Source organism: Trachinotus anak, unplaced genomic scaffold, assembly GCF_046630095.1.
Source record: "Trachinotus anak isolate AG129_WGS33_773 ecotype Australia unplaced genomic scaffold, CSIRO_AGI_Tana_v1 ptg000001l, whole genome shotgun sequence".
Taxonomy (NCBI): Eukaryota; Metazoa; Chordata; class Actinopteri; order Carangiformes; family Carangidae; genus Trachinotus; species Trachinotus anak.
This window is the reverse complement of record NW_027273852.1, coordinates 18,980,732-19,005,899: the sequence shown is the minus strand read 5'-3', so window position 1 is coordinate 19,005,899 and position 25,168 is coordinate 18,980,732. Positions and strand designations below refer to the sequence as shown.

The 25,168-nt window shown below is 39.4% G+C and overlaps 1 protein-coding gene across 1 annotated transcript; it reads left to right on the top strand.

The window, feature by feature from the left end:
- Positions 1–593: 593 nt before the first annotated feature.
- Positions 594–8,072, top strand: ndufa10 (NADH:ubiquinone oxidoreductase subunit A10). Its single transcript, XM_071482264.1, has 10 exons — positions 594–753; positions 1,860–2,028; positions 2,305–2,520; positions 2,800–2,886; positions 4,259–4,380; positions 4,636–4,715; positions 4,842–4,896; positions 5,008–5,093; positions 5,355–5,463; positions 7,849–8,072. Exons 1-10 carry the CDS (start codon positions 679–681, stop codon positions 7,915–7,917), a joined length of 1,068 nt encoding a protein of 355 aa, XP_071338365.1. The 5' UTR covers positions 594–678; the 3' UTR covers positions 7,918–8,072.
- Positions 8,073–25,168: the final 17,096 nt, after the last annotated feature.

The following is a 25,168-nucleotide window of genomic DNA, read 5'->3' as shown; positions in this document are numbered from 1 at the left end:
GAGTAGCAAGGAAGGCTTATTTAAAATAAATTAATACCACCACATGATAGTGAAAAGACAGACACACACCAGGCTTGGAACTAGTATCGGCTATATAGTTCAAGTATATATCCCCAGTGAGCTCTCACAAGGCTAGATGGAGATGTATAGATTACAGAATGGATGGGAAGGGTGGAGTCTTTGATCTGAACCAATGTACAAGATAAGTACAAGAATAATTATAATAGTCATTCTTATGGGGAAAAAAATCCTTTAGCAAACATATATTTAATTATAGAACTCAAATGATTAGTAAATTAATAAATTTGTTGATCAACATATACATTTGAGGTTTGAGGAACAGGTGAAAAAAATAGTAAAAGAAAAGAAAAGAAAAGAAAAGAAATTTTCAACTAAATTTGGTTGTTTGTTTAAAGAAAATCAGTTCTACATTTCATTTGTAAATCCCCTTTTCATCTGCTATATATTGTAATATCATTTGGATTTAGACTGCTTAAAACAAGTTATTTTGCTCATTAAAAACGAAATAAATTCAGGCAAATAACTAGACAAAGTCAGACGTATATTATATGAGACAAGACTAAGCAAAGGCCCCACCTGTGACGTATAATTCAGTCGCAGAAAGCGCTGCGGTGAATTTTCGGGTCAGGTCGGAGGGTTTTTGGAGGACAGTTAACCATGGCCCTGAGGGCGATCCGGCTGGTCATCCCGTCGGGAACAAATGCTTTCAAAGCGGTGAATCCTGCGCAGAAGGTACGGACAAAGCACACAGGGAGGGAGTCTTATCTGTCCAGCCGGACGCTTCTGGTTCACAAGGGCAAGCCGAGTTAGCCAGCTAGCTTCCTAGCCGCTAGCGTCCCAATCGGTCAACAACAAGCCAGTCACCCATTGGTTCTTTAATCATGTTGTTGACAGTCCACAGCCAAGAAGTCAATAAAGTCAGTACATCGAAGTTGTTGAATGTTACATTATTGAGTAGATGCGCAATATTTTCACAGCCAAGAAAGTCCAGGTGTCATCTTCTAGCTAGTCCAGATATGTGGTTAGCGAGGTGTCGTCTAGAAATCTGCCAGTTTTACGTCGATGTTCGCCCTGTTGTTTACCTCAGCTCTTAGCAGCTTTGTCAGTTGGTTATTTCGCACATTTACCTATTACTCGCCGTTGTGCTGCATCCTCACTTGTATTTTCATGTCCCCTCAGGTTTCTGTTTGTAATGATACACTTCAATCTGGCCAATATTATCATACAGTGTAGCCAACACATGGCGTGAGACGTACACTTAGTTGTCCCTCAGTCAGCGGCTGTCTACCTCACTGATGTCAGTGTGGTGGACAGCACCTTAGAAACAATTGTCATTACCACGCTATACAACAGCCTCCAGAATGACCTCAAAGTGGAAACATCCCTTCTGTTTTACAGTTTCAATAAAAACGGATCTTATTACCACCCATAATGTTTGGTACCATTGCTCAATTTATCATCACATTATCAGTGAGCTTTATTATTTAATGGTTTGTCGTTGCCACTAGAGTTCAGTTTTGACAGGGACAGTAGTTGCACTACTTACACTGATTACAATCATTCAGCTGTATTGTATAGCGTCTGTGTCAAGGCTGGATTATCAAATGTGGAACAGTTTTCATTAATTGCATTTTTTTTTTTTAGAATATCTACCACTACAACACAATAAAAACGGAAATATTAAGCATTTCACCTGTTTTTTAGACCTTTGTCTTGTAAAGGGGCTGTGTATCATATCATATTTACTCTCAGTAATTTCCCCCCCAGAACCCACAAGTGGGTTTATCTGGCTCTGGTCTGTGTTAACCCCATGTTTTGGTGTTTCTTTGGTCATCCAGGCTGGTGTTCACACTAGCTCAGTGAGAAGCCTGCGGTATGGCTGGTGGGCCTATGCACTGGGCGAAAGGACGACACCACGGTTAAAGCAGTACAGCAAAATCATCTCTGTGGATGGCAACTTGGCCTCAGGGAAAGGAGCACTGGCTCAGAAGCTGGCTGACAAGCTGGGTAACTATCTGACTGCAGGGATCCTTCACTCGATTTTTTACACCAATATCGAAATATCTGCAATCATCTAATATTGGCTGATATTATTATTTATTTGTCAGGCTCCACTATGGACATCACTGCATTGAGGGCATATTCTCACAGTTTGGGAAATATGCTGCTTGTTGTCTGAGTGGCACTTATACAATTAAATAATTGAGGTACATGCAGGCTGAGAAGAGAGGACGTGGACAGTATTTGTGCTGCATGCAATAACTTATATTTCTGTATCTACAGGGATGCTCTACATGCCTGAGCCTGACACTTTCTACTTGGACAAGATGAAAGGAGAGAAGGAGCCACTCCCTGTCGACTTCAATGGGATGTGCAGCCTGGAGAAGTTCTACACAGACCCCAAAGCTCCTGATGGAAACAGCTACAGGCTGCAGCTGTGGATGTACGCCATGAGGCTGCTTTACTACGCTGATGCCATCGAACACCTGCTCACCACAGGTAACACCGACTCAGGGGTTCAGTGTAGTTTCTGTTGCTCAGGAGTTAAGATGTGCACGTCAGTGGCCCACAAGGTCTTTTACATGGCAAACAATAGATTCCTATATACTTTGAAAATCATATCTGTGACTGTTATATGCAACTACACAAAGAAGTTCGCAGTGCTTGTGATATTTGTAGATTGACTTCCGTAATAGTATTTATTAATCAGTATGTGTTTGAAAGGATTTAGAAAGTTTTATCAGAATCCCATCTTTATTGTGATCTTCTGTGTTCAAGGCCAAGGAGTGATCCTGGAGCGTTCCCCCTTCAGTGACATGGTCTTCCTGGAGGCCATGGTTAAAGAGGGCTACATCAGGAAGGAGTGTGAGTATTGCAATGTCTCTAACAAAAAATATCATTATAATAATAATAATGATAACAATGATGATGATAATAATAGTAACAATAATAACTTTATTTATATAGCACTTTTCAAATTAACTGTTACAAAGTGCTTCAGAACAAAGGACAAATAAGAAAAAACTAGATCACAGTAAGTCATGGCAAAATGGTGGCTAAAAGAAATATAAAAGTAGCAGATTTAAAAGCAGACAATGAGTTTTCTAGTCTAAGTTCCTCCAACAAGTTATTCCAGAGGGCTGGATCCTTAACAGCAAAATCTCCGTCAGCCTTGGTGTTCAGCCTTGACCGGGGATTAACAAACTGATCTGAAGATCTCTAACTATACTCTGGGGAATAATGAATTAGAAGCTCAGATGGGTAGATCGCTCCAGGGCCTTAAAAGTCAAGAGTAAAATTTAAAATCATTTCTAAAATGGACAGGGAGCCACTAAAATGAAGCTAAAATAATGGAGACATGATCATGCTTTCGTGCTTTGGTTAAAAGTCTGGCAGCTGCATTTTGAACAGTCAGAGGCTGTGCAATCAAGTCTTGGCCAAAGCATGTAAACACTGCATTACAAGAATCCAGAGGAGACGTAATAAAACCACAAATTGAAGATAGTTAAAAGAGATATCTGTAGATCTAAAATAAAGCTGACGATAATAATAATAAAACAGATAATAATAATGATAAACACATGTTGAGCTAGAGATCCTAGAGCAAGCAGAAGTTGGCATTGGGTGAGCTCGGAGCCCGGAGTGTTCACTGCCATCCGATCCGGAGCTGCAGTCGTACAGGGAGGAAGACTTACCTGAATGGGATGGTTTGCAGAACAAATACAGCTGATTATCATCAGCGTAGCAGTGAAATGAAATATCATACTGATGCAGACAAATGGTCTTGATTTAACCTCCCATTACAACATAACAGCACATATGAAGCATAACCGTTAGAAGAAGAAGAAGTCTTTATTTTTGTAGACCAACGTACAAGAAGCACTGACAAGGTTTCCCTAATTCAGTTCTGTTTGTATCTCATTTGGTTTCTCTTATGTCGGTGGTTCTCAACCTGTGGGCCAGGCCCACTGATGGGCCGTGAAGGTATTGCACGTGGGCCAAGAAATTGTTTGCAAAACAGTATAATTCTGATGTAGTGATGGAAAAAAAGGGCGAAAGAAATATGATTTGCTTTCAGTTAAATCCTTAATGTTCGATTGTCGTCTTTAAAATAAAATCATGAGTTGGAAAAGGATAGAAACCACTGACTTAGGCTGATGAAAGAGCTGAAGGAATAGAAACCAAACTATGGTCCACACGTTGCATGTTTCTTTAACTAATCTCCTGTGGCCTTCAGGTGTGCAGCACTACAACGAGGTGAAGAACATTAGCATCTGTGAGTTCCTGCCCCCGCACCTTGTCATCTATGTCGATCTGCCAGCTGAGGAGGTGCAGAAGAAGCTGAAACAGAGTGGCAAGGTAATGAGACACGCTCACTGACGCCGCAGGATACTGCCATCTGTGTAGGCTGCTGTAATTACATCAAATATTTCAGCCTTGCTCATGAACTTTCAAAAGAGGCATTATATTCCATTTTCAACTGGTACAACAGCCAAATCCGTCTGAAAACGCCTCAGGATTGGACACATTTATTGGATTATGTAAAGTGGGAGGTTTTAATCAGGTTTTCAATTAATCACTGATAATGATAAAAACAATCTTATTTATTCCTAGTCCTATCTTCAGAATGTGCCCCTGTCTTACTTGAAGAGCATTGAGGATGTATACAAGAAGACTTTCCTGCCCCAGATCAGGTGAGATGAAGGTGTATTAGATATCTAACCACTGTCAGACATTATAGGATTCAACCATAGTTGATATTTGATATTGAAAAACTTCCCAGCTGAACCTGCCTGAACAGAAGTTTTTGTTTCTTACAGCGAAAAGTCAGAGATGCTTGCTTACGATGCGACCCAAATCCAAGATGTTGAAAGGGTAAGAGTGTGGTTGACAGTAGCTGTGTGAATCTTGATTATATATGTTATTTTGACCCCTAAAATCTATGAGCTATGTCTGAAGGGTCCATATTGACTGTGTTGTCCACAGGTGGCAGAGGACATTGAGTATTTGAAGTTTGACAAAGGGCCATGGTTGGAGCAGGATGACGTCACCTATCACCACATGAGGATGTTGTGAGTTCTTGATGAGTGTTTCAACACATTTTCACACTGGGCTGCAAATTACACAGAGGAGGCTTTCCTACAGCCGTTGGATTCACACAAACATATCACCATCTCAGCCTGGGTTTATGATTCTCCTTATGGATAGATGTGCAAAGAATCCAAACGGTGTTATGTAGAGAACTGAAAATGCAAATTCATTCATTCTGCGATGCAGCTTTTCAACACTTTGCTCTCGGCTGATTCTAATTTTTTTTTTTCTGTGTTTTACAGCGTGGAAGACAAACAGCAGGTGGCATGTCTGACCCACATACCTAAGTTCCTGCCAGAGATCACCATCGGAGCCCATGATTATGATGAGAAATACTACGCCTATAAATCGGTATGTAGAGACAAAATGTTCATTCTTACTCACCAGTCTGGTCTGCCAGCTTGACTTCATGTCATTCCACGTCTCTCTGCCCTCCCTCTTTTGTCTATACAGTAGCTACAGAACATATTCAGGCCCTGTTTTTGATTTTTATTTAATGCAGATACAGGTCAGGAGCTTCAGTTAATGTTCACATCAAACATCAGAATTTCTCTGTGGCAGGATTGTTGATGGTTTGAGTATTCCTGAAGCTGCTGACCTCCTGAGATTTTCACACACAACAGTCTCTAGAGTTTTTACTCAGAATGGAGCCAAAAAACAAAAAAACATCCAGTGAGCAGCAGCTCTGAGGAGGAAACACCTTGTTGATGAGAGAGGTCAGAGGAAAATGAACAGACGGTTGGAGCTGACAGTGAGACTACAGTAACCGAGATAACCACTCTCTAACTTTAACTGTGGTGAGCAGAAAAGCATCAGAATGAAAAACACATCCAACCTTGAGGTGGATGAGCTACAACAGCAGAAGACAACGTCAGTTTCCTCTCCTTTCAGCAAGAACAGAAACATGAAGCTGCAGTGGAAACAGACTCACCAACACTAAACAGATGAAGACTGGAAAACGTAGTCTGGTCTGATGAATCTGGATTTTTGCTGAGGGAGCACATGGTAGGGTAAGAGTTTGAATCCAAGGACCCAACCTGCCTTGTGTCAACAGACCAGGTGTGAGGAATGTTTTCTGGTCACACTTTAGGCCCTCAACACAAATCAATCATGGTTTGAAAGCCACAGTCTATCTCAGTGTTGTTCCTGACCATGAGCATCTCTTTATCTAGCATCTTCTAATGGCTGCTTCCAGCAGGATAACGCCCCAGGTCACAAAAAGAAAAGTCGTCTCAAGCTGATTTCATGAACAGGACAGTGAGTTCAGTCAACTTCAGTGGCCTCCTCAACAACAAACTACAGCCTCATCATAAATATGTTATGAAACATATGAAGTGATATGATAAGAATTCTTAATAACAGCAGGGATATTATTCACAACAGCATATCATTGTTTTTTCTTCTCACTAACACTCCATCAGGCTGCATGTCATGTAATGCTTGACATTGAGGTCATTATTCTTCACTGGCCTCCCCAGTATCAGTGGTGATCATATGGTGAGTGTACAGGCTGTTCCACTATTTAACAGTTGGTAGCAGCAATGCACAAGAAAATTCATTATTGTGCCCACAAAGGCTAAATGCAAATGTCACCTTCTGGACCTCAGAACATCTCGTCAAGGCTGCGAGGCCGCATGGATGCACTGTGAAACAGGACTTGAGAACCTTGGGTTTCATTTCAAGCATTTGTCCTGAATGGTCTGATGATAACTTACATTATCTTGTGCTGAGCACTTTATTTAAACATAGAAAATTGTTATTGCAGAACCCCTGCCTTCACCTTAAGTCCTTACTATTCTCCTTACACTGAATATTCTTCTCCAACGTACAGCCTGTGCAGTACTGTCACCGTGATTGAACTTGTGTCCTTCTCCTGAAATATTGAGCGGCTCGTAGCTACAAGAAGGCAAATGTCAGATGTGGAATGTTCTACAGGGCTTTAGGTATCATCAGTCTTGCAAGGAAACATTTTGGTCTGACCTTTTCTGTTTGACTGGAGACTTTTTTTTTGTCTCCCCTGCTGCAAAAATCAGGCTGCATAATGCTGCATCAGGCTGTGACCCAACATTTCGTCATGAGCCTGGATCTCAGTGGAGGGAATGAGAAACCGTGACTCGCGGCGGCGTACTCTCCTGCAGCCAGTAATGGAAGGACATTTGCAGCACTGATGTATTGCAGTGTCCATTGTAAATTTCTGACAGAAATACTGACAGTCAAAAAACCCTGAAGATATTCCATTTAAAATCATGTGAGACAAATCTAACATTTGACAATATGTAATTTTGGTAATTTTTTTTTACTTAAAGGTCCCATATTGCAGGGAGATGTCCATGTGTTTTTGATTATAAAGCAGGTCTAGGTTCTATATTAATACTGTGAAAGTATCAAAGCCTCAGTCCACAGAGAAATGCACACAGCCTGTATTCAGAAACTGAGCGTTAAAACCAGCCGTCAGGACTTCTGGAACTTTGTGATGTCACAACAAAGCAGTCACCACTCTGAGCCATGCCCCAAGCCCCGCCCACCTGGACCCACCATCCAACCTTGCAGGATTTGGTTTAGAGTGTTTGCCTGAAATCTGCTTTATTTTTATTTGATCACTCAGAAAGCAGTCAGCCAATCAGAAGAGAGCCTCTCTTCTTCAGTACATGTGAATTAAATGTCTTTACATGTGGTGTATCTTGTGTTTCTGTTGGTCTTAATGTTCAGCCTTTAATCATCTTTTTTTTTCTGCAGCTCCCTGGGAAGAAGTATGCCCCCGGTTATAATGCAGATGTTGGAGACAAATACATCTGGCTGAAGTGAAAGATTTCACATCACCATCATCCAATTCAACCCTTGTCACTGGCTGATCAGCTCCTCGGATGAACTCTGGACCACTTGTCCATTATTGATCCAGTCGTCTTCTGTTGTACATCCCAAATAATATGTATGTATTAAAAGAATAAATTTTGAATCTAGTTTATGTCTTGTCTTTTGTTCTTAGTCTGTACATCAGAGATGATGGAAAATAATAATTCTTTTTTCTTTGATTAGACATTTTTATTTCAAAACTTTTTTCCTATGACATATTTATTTGCTGTCAGTGCTGTAGTCACCAACCACTGCTGCTTTATCACTCAGCCAGTCACAAGCTTCCAGCCTCTCATAACTCAACAATGTGTCGCTTCTATTAAGTCTACTTATTTGGCCTCAAGTTTTATTTTGAAGGACTGGGCCCAAGCTCCTGTCTTTGTAAGAGTTGATTAGTTTGTGTTCCTATTTTGTGGAGGAGGCTCTTTTTTTAATCAACAACTGATCACCAGCACATATACAAGGATAAACTGAGTTTAGTGGCATACCTCTGAAGCCCTGAGGATAAAAGGGGCAAAATGTGGGTAATGTTAGCCATTGAGGACCAATGATACAGAAGGTTACACTGTATCACCAGATGTGTGGAAGAATTGCTCAACATTTGAGGCTTATTTGTCTTTGGCCTGAATGGTCACATGATAATTGTTTTTTTTGACCAAAAGCCCTGAGTACAAGCAGAGACACAGAAGGTTTTGATCTCAGCTTTCAAGTGCAATTTGCATAATTCTTTCATTGAAGTGTGTCTCCAGATACGTCACCAGAAGCCAAGTTTGAGAAACCATACTGAAGCAATGATAAACCTTGTCCCTCCGTCATCAAGTGTTTTCTAGCATGTCTAGCATTCAGAAGACCAGGCATGGACGACAGTGATGCCACAGCAGAATAGAGCAGATGATGAAGCTACTGTAGCAGTCACTCATTTGTATCATGCTGACAGCACAGACCAAAGCCTCATCACGAAATAGATTTCAGTGATCTACCTCTCCGTCACTGCTCTGGATCAAACGGACCATCCTCTTCAAGATGTCGCATGTCTTTATTTCCAAAGCAACCTTTTCCTCTGACGTCCTATATGATGCATGCTGTGTTGATTGCAATAATGACTGATCAGATCTCTGACTCCTGTAATTAATGGAAAATTATATCAATTATCTCACCATAAATAATGGTTCAACATAATGAAAAAAAAGGACCTGTTATTTATAATTAAGTTCACAGGACTAAAAATACTCAGGAGCAATAATGGACTTTGAAGAGAAGTAGGGATTAACTTTGATCCCCTCATTATCCTGTCATACAAATGATTTGCTTCTAATTATCACCGTAAGCCTCCAGCCGGACTCTCCTCTGGTACACAACATGCTGCTCAGAGCTCTGCACTTGACATGCTGGATAACTTCAGCGCCTAAGTCCAGCTTTGCAACAGTTCCCCAGAAGTTCTGTTTTCCAGGACAGAGGGGTAGCAGGGGGTATGAGCCAGGACAGGCTTTGAGAGGGAGTCCATGCCCAGAGTGGAGTCTCCCTCCAGGACAGAGAGCTGGTTCAGCCTCGGTAAACTTTGGAAGTTGATGAAAGTTCTATCATCCAGAGAAATGGTGTTTCTCCCTTTCCAACACTTCAGACCCTGAGTGCCCCAAACAAGCCCAAGGGGTGTTCTGTCAGAGGGCTCCTTGACAGATCCAAATACCCTGTGTTGAATGGGAAGTTGCTGAGAGCGCTGGAGAAATTTTCTGTCTGAGGAGCTGCTATATTTCAGGTCTGGGAGACAGTTACATCCCTTATAACAAGCTCAAACTACCCTCAGAACTGAGGTGAGAAATGATAGTGACGTAACCTAAAGGCAGAGGGAAAAAATAAATAAATAAATGTGCTTATTACATTTTCTTCCAGTCTGTTATACTGTCAGGTAACATACAGTATATGCTTCATTTTAAAGGCTGAAAAGAAAGCCTAAATTCCTGTATATTTAAAGCAAACTGACTGATTACTTCAACAAAAAAAGATGTGAGTGGAGTGTGAACTTACTTCACAGGTCACTCAAAGTGGAACAAAGTAAGAAATGAGCTCTTACTCGGCCAGGACAGTCAGCAGAAAGTGGAGGCCAGATGCCTGTCAGGAGCTGAGAAGAGGTTGTCCACCTGCACTCGCAGTGCCAGAGCGTCAGGACGACTCAGACAAAGGGAGAGTGAATAATTGACAGCACAGCCGCCCGGTGCAGTCACATTCAGCTAATGGAGGATGGAAAACATGAACTCTGGAGAAGGAGGGCTGGCACAGTCTCCTGTCTGGTCTCATGTAACACTGAGGTCTTATCAGTGGTGAGACTAGGCAGGGGAAAAGGTGGGAATTTTTGCAGAATAGATTTGTAACTCTACAAACATTTCAGAGGGAGGACTGGAGTTTTTTGGAAACAGAGATAACTTATTGATTGAGTGAACCCAACAAACTGTATGGGAATTAAATTATAAGTTTGAGAGGGCATGTTGTGAGGTCTTGAGTTTGGTGTAGCACAAAAATCTGAACCCTGTATGTATACAGCTTCAGTGGGCCCCCCTTCCCCTGTAATACGTATATATGTACATAATCCCAGCCAAATGAGGAGAGAGAAGACACACGTTACGTAACTAACTACATATTTACAACAAAAAATATAACTAATTGTATTTAGTTACAGTTACAATTTAAATACAGTTTAATTCTTAAAATCAATACATTACATAAATGTATTGCTGTTTTAAAGTCTGCATTATTTACTCTCAAAGTAGTTGTAATTTAGTTGAATGTTTAGTTTACTTTAATGCTTCCTGGTAAAATTGCCTTGTAAGCTAGCTACTTAGCTGAATTGCTAGCTGAGTGGGGACAGCAGAGATCAGCCTGTTAGCATTGTTGGCACTGTAGCTAGCTTGCTAAGCATGTCTAGCTAACAACAAACAACTGAGTGGAGTACAGCCTATTTGCAACATCCATGATGTGTACTATATTTTGTTGCTAATCCAATAACCTATATCTATCTAAATGTCTATTAATGAACTTTTAAACAACCGGTTGAGAACTAAAATCTTTTGGTAAGGGAGCTAGCTTCCTCACTGATTTACCTTGTTGTTATTTATATGTTTTACAACCATTTCATGCTGTGGGAAAACAGAGAAGGAAAAAAAAAGCCTCTCTGGTGCTTTTTTTATTTTAAGAGGATTAGTTCCAACCTGCAAGGCAACAAAGTAAAAAAAAAAAAAAAAAAAAAAAACTTGCTGTTGTACTGCATTTCATAATAAAAGTAACTAAATAAGACTTGACTGGAATTTCATTTGCAGAATTATGGGGAATTCGTTTTCAACATGTGCAACCCAGGCTGCTGCAACACGGCAGAGAAAAAGTTATCCCAGTGTTAAAACAGGAAAGACATTATTAGACCCTGGCTGCTACACTCTCAAACTGAGTGACTGGTCTTAATACAGGGAGGTTTATTACATAATAACTCAGTCTTAAACTTATTAATGCTGCTGAGGGGTTTGTCTTTGATTGCAATAATAAAACTCTTTAATAAAATAATCATGTTCCAAACATTGTTAATATAAAAGGGGGGAGGCTCTTACATTGCTTTAGATCCTAACCATAGTCGGCCATATTCATTAATGACAGACTAAATTAATATTGTTAAAATTTAAAAATTGCAGATAAAATTATACAGTTGTTTTTTTTTTTTAGCCTTTTTGAGGGCCCTTCCTATGTTGGGCCCTTAGCACTTAGTTCCACTATTACCCTCACTACTCCACCCTGCTGCTCACCACCATCTTTGTCAGTTACTGGAGCCAGAAAATCTGAATTTTGCACAATAAGTAAAGGACTCAGGTGGGACAAGCAACCAGAAACCTGATAATTGATACTTGAACGTGATTGTGTGGAGCACCTGTAAATCAAGGTGCCACTCTCCATCCACACTGGAGCAGTGATTCTCACTGACTTTAACTTTTATCTCATTGTGGTCACTTTAACTCTATCTATTAAGATTTATGACATTCTCATCCCATTTAAGTTCACTGATTAAATCTGATTATTATCCCAATTATCAGTCTTTGATTCATTTTGACCAAATAGTAGCACCCTGTCAGTATTCATTCATTATTATTAACACAGTCATATTTTGAACACATACAGTATTGTATATACTATACTTGATATAATCCCACCCTGCCTTGCCTTGGCCCAAGAGCTTCAGCAACATCTATTTCAGTATTAATGACTATAAAAGACTAGAATTTAGGAGATTAAAAAAAAATCCTGTCATTAATCACTGGCCTGAGTTTGTACCATGAAACTGAATGGCTTTCTGGGCTTTAGAGGCAGATGATGGCTGCAGGAGCTTTGTCATGTGTTAGGGATTTGGGAATTGACATCCCTGCAGAGCACTCCGCTAAAAGCCGACTTTAAACTTTCATCTAAAACTCACAGCCTCCTGGATTAAAACTAATTTAACGCTTTACAGCGGACTGATATTGAACATGTTGCACCAGAAAGCAAATTTTGTTCCATCGAAATGCCTTGGGACGCCTCGCAGTGACTCAGTGATGAAGCTGAGGGAAGATTACTAGTGCCGGGGTTCATTTCTCAGCTGCACTGAGCTGTGGCTGCTGCTCGGCATCATGGGAGTCCATGAGCCTGGGAAAGAAAACCAGAGCAAGGGGGAAAATAAAGGGGGAGGCACTGTAATCAACGGGGCTAATTAGCATTAATTAATCACCTCAACATAATTGCTTAATAAAACAATTTCCTCATGCTCTTATTTAGGGTGTCGGTCTTTACTTGAAGCGGGTCTGAAGGCATCCCATCAGGCATCAGTGTGGTGGCAGCAGATGGCAGTGTTGGTATCTGGATCCATGCAGCCTGAGAGCATTGTGTCGGGGAAGGTATTGTTTTGACAGTATGTATGTAGCTCTGGGCATTTGTGCCTCTGGGTAACACCACTGAAATGCAAAATACACATTACCACATACCTGAGTTGTTGTGTGAATATAGTTATAGTATATGCTAAACAAACATTTAAAAATACATGTAGTGGTAAGGTGATATGGATTTCCTAATGTATTTGTTAATAACTATAACTCCTCCTGTGGGCATCAGTAGGTGGAGGCTGCTGTATAAATAGATAAAGCATGACAACAGCTGTAATACTACAAAATATGTCTTTAAGAGAGAAGTGATCATTGTTGATAAATACGGTACATTAATAAGCACTTAAATGCTGTTATAGCTGTGTAAATCTACCTTATAGTGTGTTATTTATTATTTATTTACCGTGCTACCTGTGAATTTGTGTGTAGACTGTGTTCGTTTCACATTTTCTTTTTTTCTTTTTTTTTTTTGGTAAATGAGGAGCTGCTGGTTACTGAGCTACTCTCCCCACTGCAGATTTGCACTGTAAGGCTTACTTTCAGGTTTAAACACAGGATAAGTGGGTATAGAAAATAGATGGGTGGACAGAAACACAGGAACTTTCAAGGATGAAATGCTTCGATGTTTCATTTGATAACGTTGCACCATAGTTGCTGACTTCATCTAAAATTGACCCAGTATCTGAAAGTCGATTGATTAAAACTGCTGAATGTTGTATCTGGTTCCTACAAAGACTTCTAGGGTGTCGTTAGCAGGCTGTGCAGTTTTTTAAAAAACCTATAAAAAGCTTGGTGACTGGTTGTTTCTTGGCAAAGTACTCCATGGGAGTTTCGCGTAGTTTGCTTCTCTTCATAAGTGATAAAGCTGGTGTTATTTTGTGTTTTTTCTTAAAGTCACCAAATCTTAAGAAAAGAACACAACCCATTATGTGACAGTTCGTTTCTTGATACTTATACCAACTGTGTATGATACAAATTTTTGTATGATACTGTCCATGGTGCTTAGCCACAAGCCCATTCATTCTAACAGAGAGGGGTCACAAAGATATTTCATTTGTAAAAGGTGATTTCCTAAAGCAGTTGGGCTAAATACTGCAGTTCTATGTACATTACAAACCTTACCTTTATGCATCCTTGATTATAAATGACGTTTATATACAAGTAAACTGCAACAGCGAACATGTTTTTGAAGGAAACATAATCACTGGCTGGATTACTTTCCAAGGCAACAGGTTTGAATGAAGACCTTCATTTATTGTCAACATTGCCATCACCAGGAGTTGGATTGGATGGACGAGGTGAATGGTTCACGTTTGCATCCAGATTCCTGTCTGTGGTTAGGTTTAGATAACAAAAGCACTTTGGTTAAGGTTTGGGTTTTAGAATTAACAGAGTGTGTCTAAAGTCACTCTGAACTTTTTTCTGTATTGAACCAGACCAGGATCTTTTTCTAACCTTAACCAAGTGCTGAGAGAGTCTAAACAGAACCATAAAAACTGTTTAATAAAGCTGTCGTCACTACAAGCAGATATTTTGCTGCAAGATCAGGTGTTTTTGACAACAAAAACAATAACAAATATGTAAATGAACAACATTGTTAAATGTTATCCAGTCCTACTGAGTATTTGCTGTTGCAGTTTATTGGGGATAAATATTATTTATAGGACACACAGGCTTGATTTATGCACACAGACTTGTGCCTGTGACTTTTTATATCATAGATCCTGATACTTTCATACCATCGCTCCCATTTTGACCTTATTGTCCGTCCAAGCTGTGGGAATGGTCCGACTGTAAGGCAGAAAATGAATTCAACTTTTATTTCCCACATGTAACACCTCCCTCTTTACATCTCTAGATGAGCTCTATTTTTGGCATATCGATGTGGTGAGAGCGTCTGCACCTGGTAAAAGGGCTTCACCTTGAGTTAATTTTAGATGTTCACACAGGCAGCTAACACTGACTGCGAATGTAACAACATGAGCCATCCGTTTGGATGGCTAACTGTGAAAGAACTGACAACAAATAATGTTTTCAGGGTGTTGTGATATGACATGGTGGCAGGGCTCTCTGTCATATCCCCTGACAAGTCATATAATAGGGTTATTGATAATCTGTCCCCTCTGGTACTTTATGTGTTGCTGTGGTTCAAGTGTGATATTTGAGTGAAAGCGCCTCCAGTTCTCATGGATGTTTGCAGCATTCGACTGTACACCTCATTGATTTCGCGCACCATTAATCTGACCTGTTATTTTCACCCTGTCCAACACCCAAAAGTGTTACTAAATTTTTTCTCAGGAATATACAGCACTGCAGGAGCTGAGTGGGATTAGTATTGATATCTGAAAAAAGCCAGCTGCAGCATTAATAAAATATATGATAGCAGCAAAGTGTAACCTTAACCAGATAACAATTGATTAGGGAGGATGAGCTGAAGACATTTAAAGCAAGTGTCTTTGCTCTTCCACTCAAATTTGAAGTGTGGGTTTATTAAGATTTTTTATCTCTATGTCACAACTTGCAAAGTTTTCCGTACAGAAATGTAATATATGACATATATGCCCCTATATCAAGAGTGTTGCTGCCATAAATACCGGTAAGGCGATATAATCAACACATATAGGCTTATACATCCTCTGTATACATGAAGATATAACATTATAACATACATGAAATATCCATAGTAAAATTTGTACATATATTCAAAATATGATGTTTGTATTATATGTTTCAACCATATACAGTGGAGTCCAAAAGTGTGAGACCACTTTCACATTGACTGCATGTTAACAATATGTTTATATATTCAAGTTTATTAAGGGAACTATTTGTAAGTTTTGCCATTGCTACATAGCCAACATTAGCATTAACAGTTGTTTACATATCAGTCTCAGTTATGTTCATTTGTCAGGAACAGCAATGGTGTTCCCGGGTCAATTTGACCCGGAACATAACAGGAGGGTTAACCATCATTGTATTTACAAGACTAGAAGTGATAATACACCCTCTGAGCAGATTGGAGGCTACAGTGACTCAGTATTGGAAAGTGACAAAATGGTCTGGCCGGACTAGGGCTAGCTGGTTAGCATGCTAACTTCAGTAGAAGAAAAGAAGTCATAGAAATGCAAATGAAGACTGTTGTTTTCCACCACTGGAGACAGCTTTTGGTGTGTAAAGGACTGAAGCTCAGTTAAGGTGATAATGCTAACGCTGGCTATGTAGCAATAGCAAAAATGACAAATAGCTCCTTTAAAACAAAATACATATAAAAATTAATATGCTTGTATGTTTTTTCTTATTCATTTTAAACATACATCTACATCTATTGTTGATGGGCTTTGGGATGGATATATCTGTGTACATAAAATATGTCTACAATATAAGCATATGAACATAAACATACATATTTGTGTAGGCCAGATATATTTGTCAATATATGAAATAGTTCCAATTTCTAATAGGTTTTATATATAACTTTACATTGATGTTCATATATTTTATAACTCAATATATGCACATATTTTACATTTTCATATGGGTTTAAAGAGTCTATTTTCCCTAAATCAGTGTTTTCTCTTGAAGGCATCTGCTGCCAGTTCATGGGTAAAAACAAATTACTAAGTGTTACAACACTTTTCTTCCTGTATGTTGAATCCCTGCTGGCTGTGTAGAGGTGGACATGTGGTGGCAGGAAAGAAACAGAGTGTCCAAGAGGCTCTGAAGGATGTCCAATAAGTAGCATGAAGAAAAGGCTAACTGCAGCTAGTCCATTGTGCAAAAAAAAACAAAAAAAAACCAGAACACCCTGTGTGCCAGTTTCAAACTATAATTGAGTGTCCTCCAGTTGTCTGAGCCGTCTGTCCCTGAGCTGCTTCAGTCAATGCATTGTGACACTTTCAAAAGATAACATCAATATGTCAACTGCAAGTATTGGGCTCTAGTGAAGATTTCCTCCTCTTTGTGTGCTTTGATTTTTCAACATGATTTTCCAGAGAGTGTAAAGAGTGGAAGTGAAAGAACATTTATTGTGTTAATTGCACGCCATATATCTGACAAATGGCCCTATACACACATGCTCCATGTCGTGGAGTCTTCTGCTAATTAATGTGTGTGAAACAGGCTTGCAGGATAAATTCGCTGTTGGTTCGTGATAAGTCTGCAAAGGATGATAATGTGAATAGAATTTTCCTTCGTTATCTTGTGACTGATACAAATGGTTGTATAGCAAATGTAATTTCCAAGCCATTTCCTTATCTTTGCCTTGCTTTCCCATATAAAAGCATTGCTTCTCATACTTGAGGAGCAATAATATCGTGAGATGAATGTCAACTATCCCTTTCTTTCATCTTAAAATTGTTTTTTTTACTTTCATTCTCAATTCTTTCTCTTTGGGCACTTTAACAAGGATATTCTGAAGGAGTTGCAAGTGATGGACACGAGTAGGTGCCCTTTGCATCAGCTCAAAGAACAAAGCAGTGAGTTCCCTGATTGACAAGCTGCAGCCAAGCCCTCTGAGGCGTTGTTAATCTTCCCCTGTGAGTGCTGGAATTATATTGCTGGACCTCCTGCCCTTTCACAAAGACTAAGAAGTCAAGTTTGGGAATTAGACAGCACAAGGACGTGCTTCATCATTTAAGCTACACAAGGGAAGAGTTTTAGGTGAAATCTCATCTGTACAGAACAAAGTTGGCCTGAATTTACCAACAATTTTATCTAATCCAGGTTTGAACTTGAATGACAGGGAAAGCAGCTCTCTGTTTCAGAGTGGGGTGGGAAGTACAGGGTTTCAAGCAGATGTGACAACACAACCTGAAGACCTGAAGAATGAGGTGTGTAAACTTTTGTTTGCACTAGAAGTCAAGAGGATGATACAAAAATCCTTAGTCAGAAAATCCGTGTGTCACGGGGCGGTATTTTTTGGCTGGGTGCGGAGACGTCCTGATGAATCAAGCGGCCGGTATTGATCTTCTCATCTGGCTCTCACAATAAAGCAAATTACCATATTGTCTCATGTGCACCTTTATGTATTTGAAACCATGTTTGTTTAGCCAGTATTACATTTTTAATCTGTGGCATTGCAAATACAACATTTGTCATTAAACTGTGTGAGAGACATACATTCTCTGATGAAACTTCACAAACCTTTTGATTATTTAACTCCAGGTCACATTTCCATTCTGTCACAAACAGAGAAAACAGTCGGATGTTATTTTGAGTTCATAAACAACGATTTCATTATCACAGAAGACAAGTTAACAGCTTGTTACGTTAATTACAGAATAATTATTTTCTTATCACAAGCCAGCAACCTCGTTGTGAAAACCAGATTTTCTTTTTCTTGCAGATGTATTGTGGCTTTTCACAACTCTACCTACACATCTCCAGCATGGATCGGAGATAGAGCTGCCTGCTAAGCATGACTGGATGCTAATTAATGTTTGCAATGAACACAGCCAGGCTCGGAGAGTTAATAAAGCAATTTTCAAAGTTTTACCTGACAATGAAAATTAGAGGGAAATGTATCGCAACTGTTACATGACTATGTTCTTTAATCAATGACAAACCTCCACAAACTGATTCTGATCATAAAAAGATGATTTTGAAGTTTCTGTGCTGTGGGAGCAGCGTTCTTTAGAGGATGCCAAGGTTTCTAGCTCTCATTGGATAACTGACTCAGGCATTTTGTGGTGTAAATTTATAAGCTGTGCTTTCACCAGTTGAATATGTCTTTGCTGATGGTGCTGTGTGTTGATTGAATAAAACCTACAAATAGGTAGGTTTTATTCAACATTAGAAGTTATTTTGACAGCTGAGAAAGCATTAGAATTTGTTAATTGAATAATTATAGAGAAACAATCAAAGAGCAAACATCTCCAATGAGGCAGTTTCAGTTTATAATGTTCTGTTTGTGTTAGCTGGTCTCTGTTTTGGTGGTTGTGTTATTTTTGCTCTTATTTTGATCAGTACTTACTGACGTCATTTACAGTTGATACACAACCTGAAGAACGGTTGCTAATGTTTCCAGAGTCAAATGAGGAAACATGCATATAACTGCAGATATAAGAGCTGTTATTTCTGTTGATTTAGAACAGCCTGTGCAGCTGTATAGATCTCATCCAGGCTTTTGTTTAGCTCTGGATATTTATCTGGGTAATCATCTGTGCGTGCTCACGAGAACATTGTGATCCACCAGGAAGTGGAACTCTTCGGAAACCGCGGTTAGAAAAAGAAAACTGAAAACACAAGACTGAAGAAACCAGTGACTGAATAAAAATACCCTCAACAAAGCAAATGAATTAATTAATCAACTAAACTGGAGCTGGGAATAGAAAGGAAATGAATAGACAGGCTTTTCACTTGATCTGATAGGAAATGAATGATGCTCCCTCACATGTTAAGATGAGTAAAAAAATGTTCTGTGCAAAAGAAAAAAAATGTATTCAAGCTAAAGCTAAACCTGCTGAACACACTCATACTATTTGCATTTAGATTGTCATTGATTTTTCTCCTTACTCGACTCACACCAACTGCCAGATGCAAACAATAGGCCCGGTGGACATTTTGACATTTCACAGGAAAACCACGGGTGTAAATAATGAAATTAATGATGGCTCAATTCCACTCAGCTGCTTTGGTTTGGCTAACGAGTTAGTATTCAGCTGATATAGAGCAACATGAACCGTTGGAGTTGTGTTTCTGGCCACCTGATAAATCCTTTTAGCTCTATTTTTGGTCTTCACCAGCTCCCAAGGAGAACATCTGGATAAATGTTACACTATGTTAATACGCTAGTTGCTAACTTTGCCTATCTGCAGTTTAGGTACAGTTTTGACTTTGGAAACAAGTTGATGAGAGGTGAGAGTGAATCAAACAATGAACACAACAATAAGCTGAAAGATAATATGCTTCAATAGAGTCTTTTTTTCTATTGTTAATATAAAATTATTAATTAGTTCAGCTTTACTGACTATATTGTGATTATTATGCAAATGTAAATTTAGCAATTCTGGGTGTACGTCAGGTTAGGTTCGGTTATTTTTTAGTTCATTCAGGGTAAACAGTGTTATAGAAATGTGTTGTATCTCCTTCAATCAGCTGTATTGTTATTCCAGTCTGTTCTGTGCCTGTGCTTTTGTCTAAGTTTCTCAATTTCTCACTTCCACTTGAGAGCAAGCTGTTGGTTAATTGGATTTTTTATTCTCCTTGGCAAACAAGAGGAGACATGCAGGCTCACACACACACACACACACACACACACACACACACACACACACACACACTGATGCATACCAAAATCCATTAGTATTTGGCCTTGAGAATATGCTACTTATGAAAGCTGTCCACTGTGTGCTTGTAATTTCTATCATAATGATGAGGGATTTGATGGGAGGGTTGATGTGAAAGAGGCAGCAGGTTCGAGAGCCAACACCTCTGACACTATTTGCAGATTGGATGGTTAGCTGACTGACTGTTTCGTAGCAAATTCTGAAATCACATTCACCAGATAGACTGAAAAAAGCTGAAAAAAAAGACGTGTTTGTGTTTGTTGAGGAGATAACATGCTAGCTAACAGCTTTCTGCAGATAACAGGCTAATGCCTCATCAACACAAACAGTGCAGATAAATTAGTGAGAAGACTCCTTTTCTGTCCTGTGGTCATTAAAGTGACTGTACGTGGTTGAAGCATCTACTGACAGTATGTGTAGCTGTATGGGATAGCATTTAGCCTATTCATTCAAATATGAATATGGTGATGCCCTTTTAACTGGTGCAAGTTTATAATTATTCTTGCTCAACTCGTGTAATGTCATGCTTTAGTCGTTTTGCATTTCTCATTTTCCATGGAAAACAAATCTTTGGTCAACAGTTTTACAACTGGGAAATGCATTCACTATTTAAATCTGCTCACATGCTTGAATTTTTCTGGCCAAGTACGTGCTCTGTTCCACGGCCTGAATCTGGCTCACATATTGCATGATCGTCAGATGCTACTTCCACATCCTGACCAATTCTGGTGCCTCTGTCAGCCAACACACCAAGAATGTGTGGAGAATGTGGATGGATATGGGCCAGACTGGGCTGCGGACCCAGGCGTGTGTTGGGCCAGAAGTTTCATTTTGCTCTGCTCTTTAAAATTTGATATAACTTGTTTAATGTACAAGAAATGTATTCCAGGATGAAGTCTGAGAGTTGTTTTATGTAAGATTGTTATTTATGTGATGTAACAGAATCAAAGGGAACTTCTCTCACTATTTTCAGTCCTATGACAATGGTTCACTTGTTGCTGGGATAAATCAGATCAATCAGATCACTAGAAAACTGAGTCATCATTCCTACAGGAGCTCGATGGGAACAAAAGAGTTTAGAATAAAGTGGAAAATAATAAATGAGCAGTAGATATTTGTACGGATCAGTGGAATCGTTTTGCTGTGTGAGTCTTTCCATGTGTCCAAGCTGGTCTAAAAACAGAGCCTCTAACAAACAGAGGAGAATTTAACACATTAATTAACAACATAATAACTATTATAGCTTCATTTGAACAGAACAAAGATTCTTCAAAGACAGCGATGAAGAACATGAGGTTCTGTGACCACAACTGGAAATAAAAACTAAACCTCTGATGTCTGTGATTAAAAAATTATCCACACATTGTTAAATATTTCCATGGTTATAAGTAAACATTTCAGTCAGACTGACCTCAAACATGAACTACTTCTCTCCTCTTTGCTTTGGCAGCAGAACAGTAAGACATTACTTCAAGAGTTTTTCAGATGTTCATAACAGTTTGTTCATCAGATAAAAACAGCAAAAACACTCAGTAATAGACTGAATAACTAATAATAATTAATGCACATACATACATATATACATATATACATATATACACACACACACACACACACACACACACACACACACACACACATATATATATATATACATATATATATATATATATATGTATATTGTTCCTGTTTGTGGACTTCAGCTCTGCCTTCAACACCATCATCCCGGCTCTGCTGCAGGACAAGCTCTCCCAGCTGAGCGTGCCTGACTCCACCTGCAGGTGGATCACCGACTTCCTGTCTGACAGGAGGCAGCACGTGAAGCTAGGAAAGCACGTGTCTGACTCCCAGACCATCAGCACTGGATCCCCACAAGGCTGCGTTCTTTCTCCTCTGCTCTTCTCCCTGTACACCAACACCTGCACCTCCAGCCATCAGTCTGTCAAGCTCCTGAAGTTTGCAGACGACACCACTCTCATTGGACTCATCTCTGATGGCGATGAGTCTGCCTACAGGTGGGAGACTGAGCGTCTGGTGACCTGGTGCAGGCAGAACAACCTAGAGCTAAACGCTCTGAAGACAGTGGAAATGATAGTGGACTTCAGGAAGAGCCCAGCCCCACCCACCCCCATCTCCCTGTGTGACACGGACTCCCCCGTGGCTACCGTGGAGCATTTTCGCTTCTTGGGAACCACCATCACACAGGATCTCAAATGGGAGCTGAACATCAGCTCCCTCATCAAAAAAGCTCAGCAGAGGATGTATTTCCTGAGGCAATTGAAGAAGTTCAACCTGCCAAGGACTATGATGGTGAACTTCTACACCTCCATCATTGAGTCCATCCTCACCTCCTCCATCACCATCTGGTACGCTGCTGCCACGGAGAGGGACAATAACAGACTGCAGCGTATCATCCACTCTGCTGAGAAGGTGATTGGCTGCAATCTTCCGTCCCTCCAGGACCTGTACGCCTCAAGGACTCTGAGGCGTACAGCGTATATATATATATATATATATATATATATATATATATATATATATATACGCACACACACACATATACATATATATGTGTATATATATACATACATATATATATATATATATATATATATATATATATATATATATATATATATATATATATACATACATACATATATATATATATATATATATGTATATGTATATGTATACATATATATTTATCTAATTATCTAATATATTTATCTAATTACATGAATAAGCTACTGGATAATTGTGAATTTCCCTATAGGGATAAATAAAGTATTTCTTATCTATATGGATGTTGCTGCAACTGAATTTACCAGCAAGTATCAGCGTTTCTTCTCATATCATATTAATACTTTATTCACGGTTGTGATGATGTTGCTTATAATCAACTGCTCTGTCTCTTTCATGTGAATGCTTGTAGCTGGATAGGTAAACCCAGAGTTGACTGAGCCAGTTGATGACCAGCTTCGTAGCACAGGTAAACCAGATACTGAAGAGATACCCTGGGTATGTTAAACTTGCTTTGTAGTTCAGGTCACTGTACACCTCACTGCTCCTGAGCCTGGTCTGAAGTTATCCGTCTTCCTAAGGACAAAGATAATAACTGCTCCAAATAAATAAATAAGAACAGTAGGCATGGTGTCAGGTGGGGAGTATACTGTCAGCAGCAGTTGGTTTCACTTGGGTGGCCTGTTGTTAGTAACAACCTGCCACTGTCACAGTTGCAGCAGTTTAAAGCCCCTCTCACACTGGGTTTATTTCTCTTGCAAAGGTCGGATGATAATACCATTATCTTTGCTGGTCAATGATTTTAATCCCATTGTATGTATGAGGGTAATTTTCCACTCCCATCCCAATCATAATTACAGCTGCAATTATAGTTTTCTTGTGGACTCATTCGTCCTCTTGTAATTTATATTCCATCCGGAGAGAGGTCCTTGTATTTTAAAGTGGATCTTAAAGGTTTCTTCTGCATTAGGAGCTGCCTGTCCTACTTTTTCCTATTTTCTCAGTCTGGCTGGCAAGTCCATTTCATTTTTGCACGGAGGTGGATGGGGTCACAAATATTTTTGTTAATGTGATAGATATAAACATGCTAAGATAAACAAATAGGCCTATTTGGAAACCAATATGACAGCACAAAAAATTGAACCATCAGGAGAGTAAGACCTTATAAAATCTCATCAAATGGGCTGTTTCAGCTGCAGGAAGGTACCGGTGTCCTCTTTTGAGCCCTGTTTCTTTTTTCCTTTAGTCTGTATTTGTTTACATTATAAGTATGCTGAATTAGCTATTATCAGTTCCTGTTTGCAATATACCTGCGGATGTACAGACAGCTATCACTGGATTACCTTGATACTGAAGAAAATATAAAAATGTGATGATTCTTAGACAAGTTCTGAGCTGTTTCTTTTTCCTTTCTTTGCTTTCCAAGCAGATTTATTAATAGTGGCCATCAGAGATCAAGATATTCTCTGGAAGTGTAAATCACACTGAATAATATCAATATGTCCGTACTGTCTGCTGAGAGTTTAGTGAGTTAAAACTCTAACAATGAGAATGATTTTCGGCTGAGTTTCACCTCATGCAGTATCTTGGCTTTCACTTCTTCAGGACTTATTGTCCTGCTGAATGTCCACGTCTATTACAGAGCACAGGCTGTAATTTTCAGGTGGTTAAAAACCCATCCAGAGCGATGAGTTAAATTACAGAGGAGCACGGTGAATGTATCGTTCCCCGCCTCCCACTGTAATGTTAATCCAGTCACAAATGGGCCTTAATTGACATTATTACAGTCAGCCTTTTGTCAGATGAGCTGTGCCAAGCAAATATTGGCAGGCATCTTTTGTCTGCTCTCTAAATGCCCTTGTTGGAGGAGTCTCTGTAGGTACTTCTTTTCATTATGGCTGTTTTGTGATTGTTACTAAAAGCACAAATCTACGGTTTTTCTTCCATGAGTTTACTGAGATGGCTAATGAAGCTAGCCTTTATACTACATGGGACTAATGTGTTAATAATACATCACTCTAACTCTGTTCATTTACTGTTGGAATAACTTATATATTATAGAGGACCTCTCATGTACTCTATGTGGGTGTTTACTGGATTAATTGCTGTGTTGTGCCTCCCTTAGGAGCATAAAGTTAATCTTTATTGCTGATACTTGGCAATGCAACGAGTCTGACAGATTGTGTAAATCCACTTCCCTTGTTTCTGTCCCAGTTCATGTTTACAACACCTTAGGTCCAACTCCTGTTGTTATCTTATCTTTCTCATTTTGTGTTGCTTGGTGGGATTTGTTTTTCAACCTGTTTTCACTGTTTCCGAATTGCTTCAGGTCAAAACTACAAAAACCAGCTCCTGTCTTCAACATTAAACTGAAGTGTGTTTAACTCACAGCTGTGCACCTACACACACAGAGGGAAAATGAGTCATATATTTTAGAATAACTTGATATAATATTGTAGCTTAGTATTATACTCATTAAATAACTGAGCAGTCGCAGCCTCTGCA

Excerpts from the sequence above, each read along its gene's own strand:
- ndufa10 (XM_071482264.1), top strand. The coding sequence starts at position 679 with ATGGCCCTGAGGGCGATCCGGCTGGTCATCCCGTCGGGAACAAATGCT. Across the intron at positions 754-1,859 it reads CGGTGAATCCTGCGCAGAAG|GCTGGTGTTCACACTAGCTC; the intron begins GTACGGACAAAG and ends TTGGTCATCCAG. Across the intron at positions 5,094-5,354 it reads TATCACCACATGAGGATGTT|CGTGGAAGACAAACAGCAGG; the intron begins GTGAGTTCTTGA and ends TGTGTTTTACAG.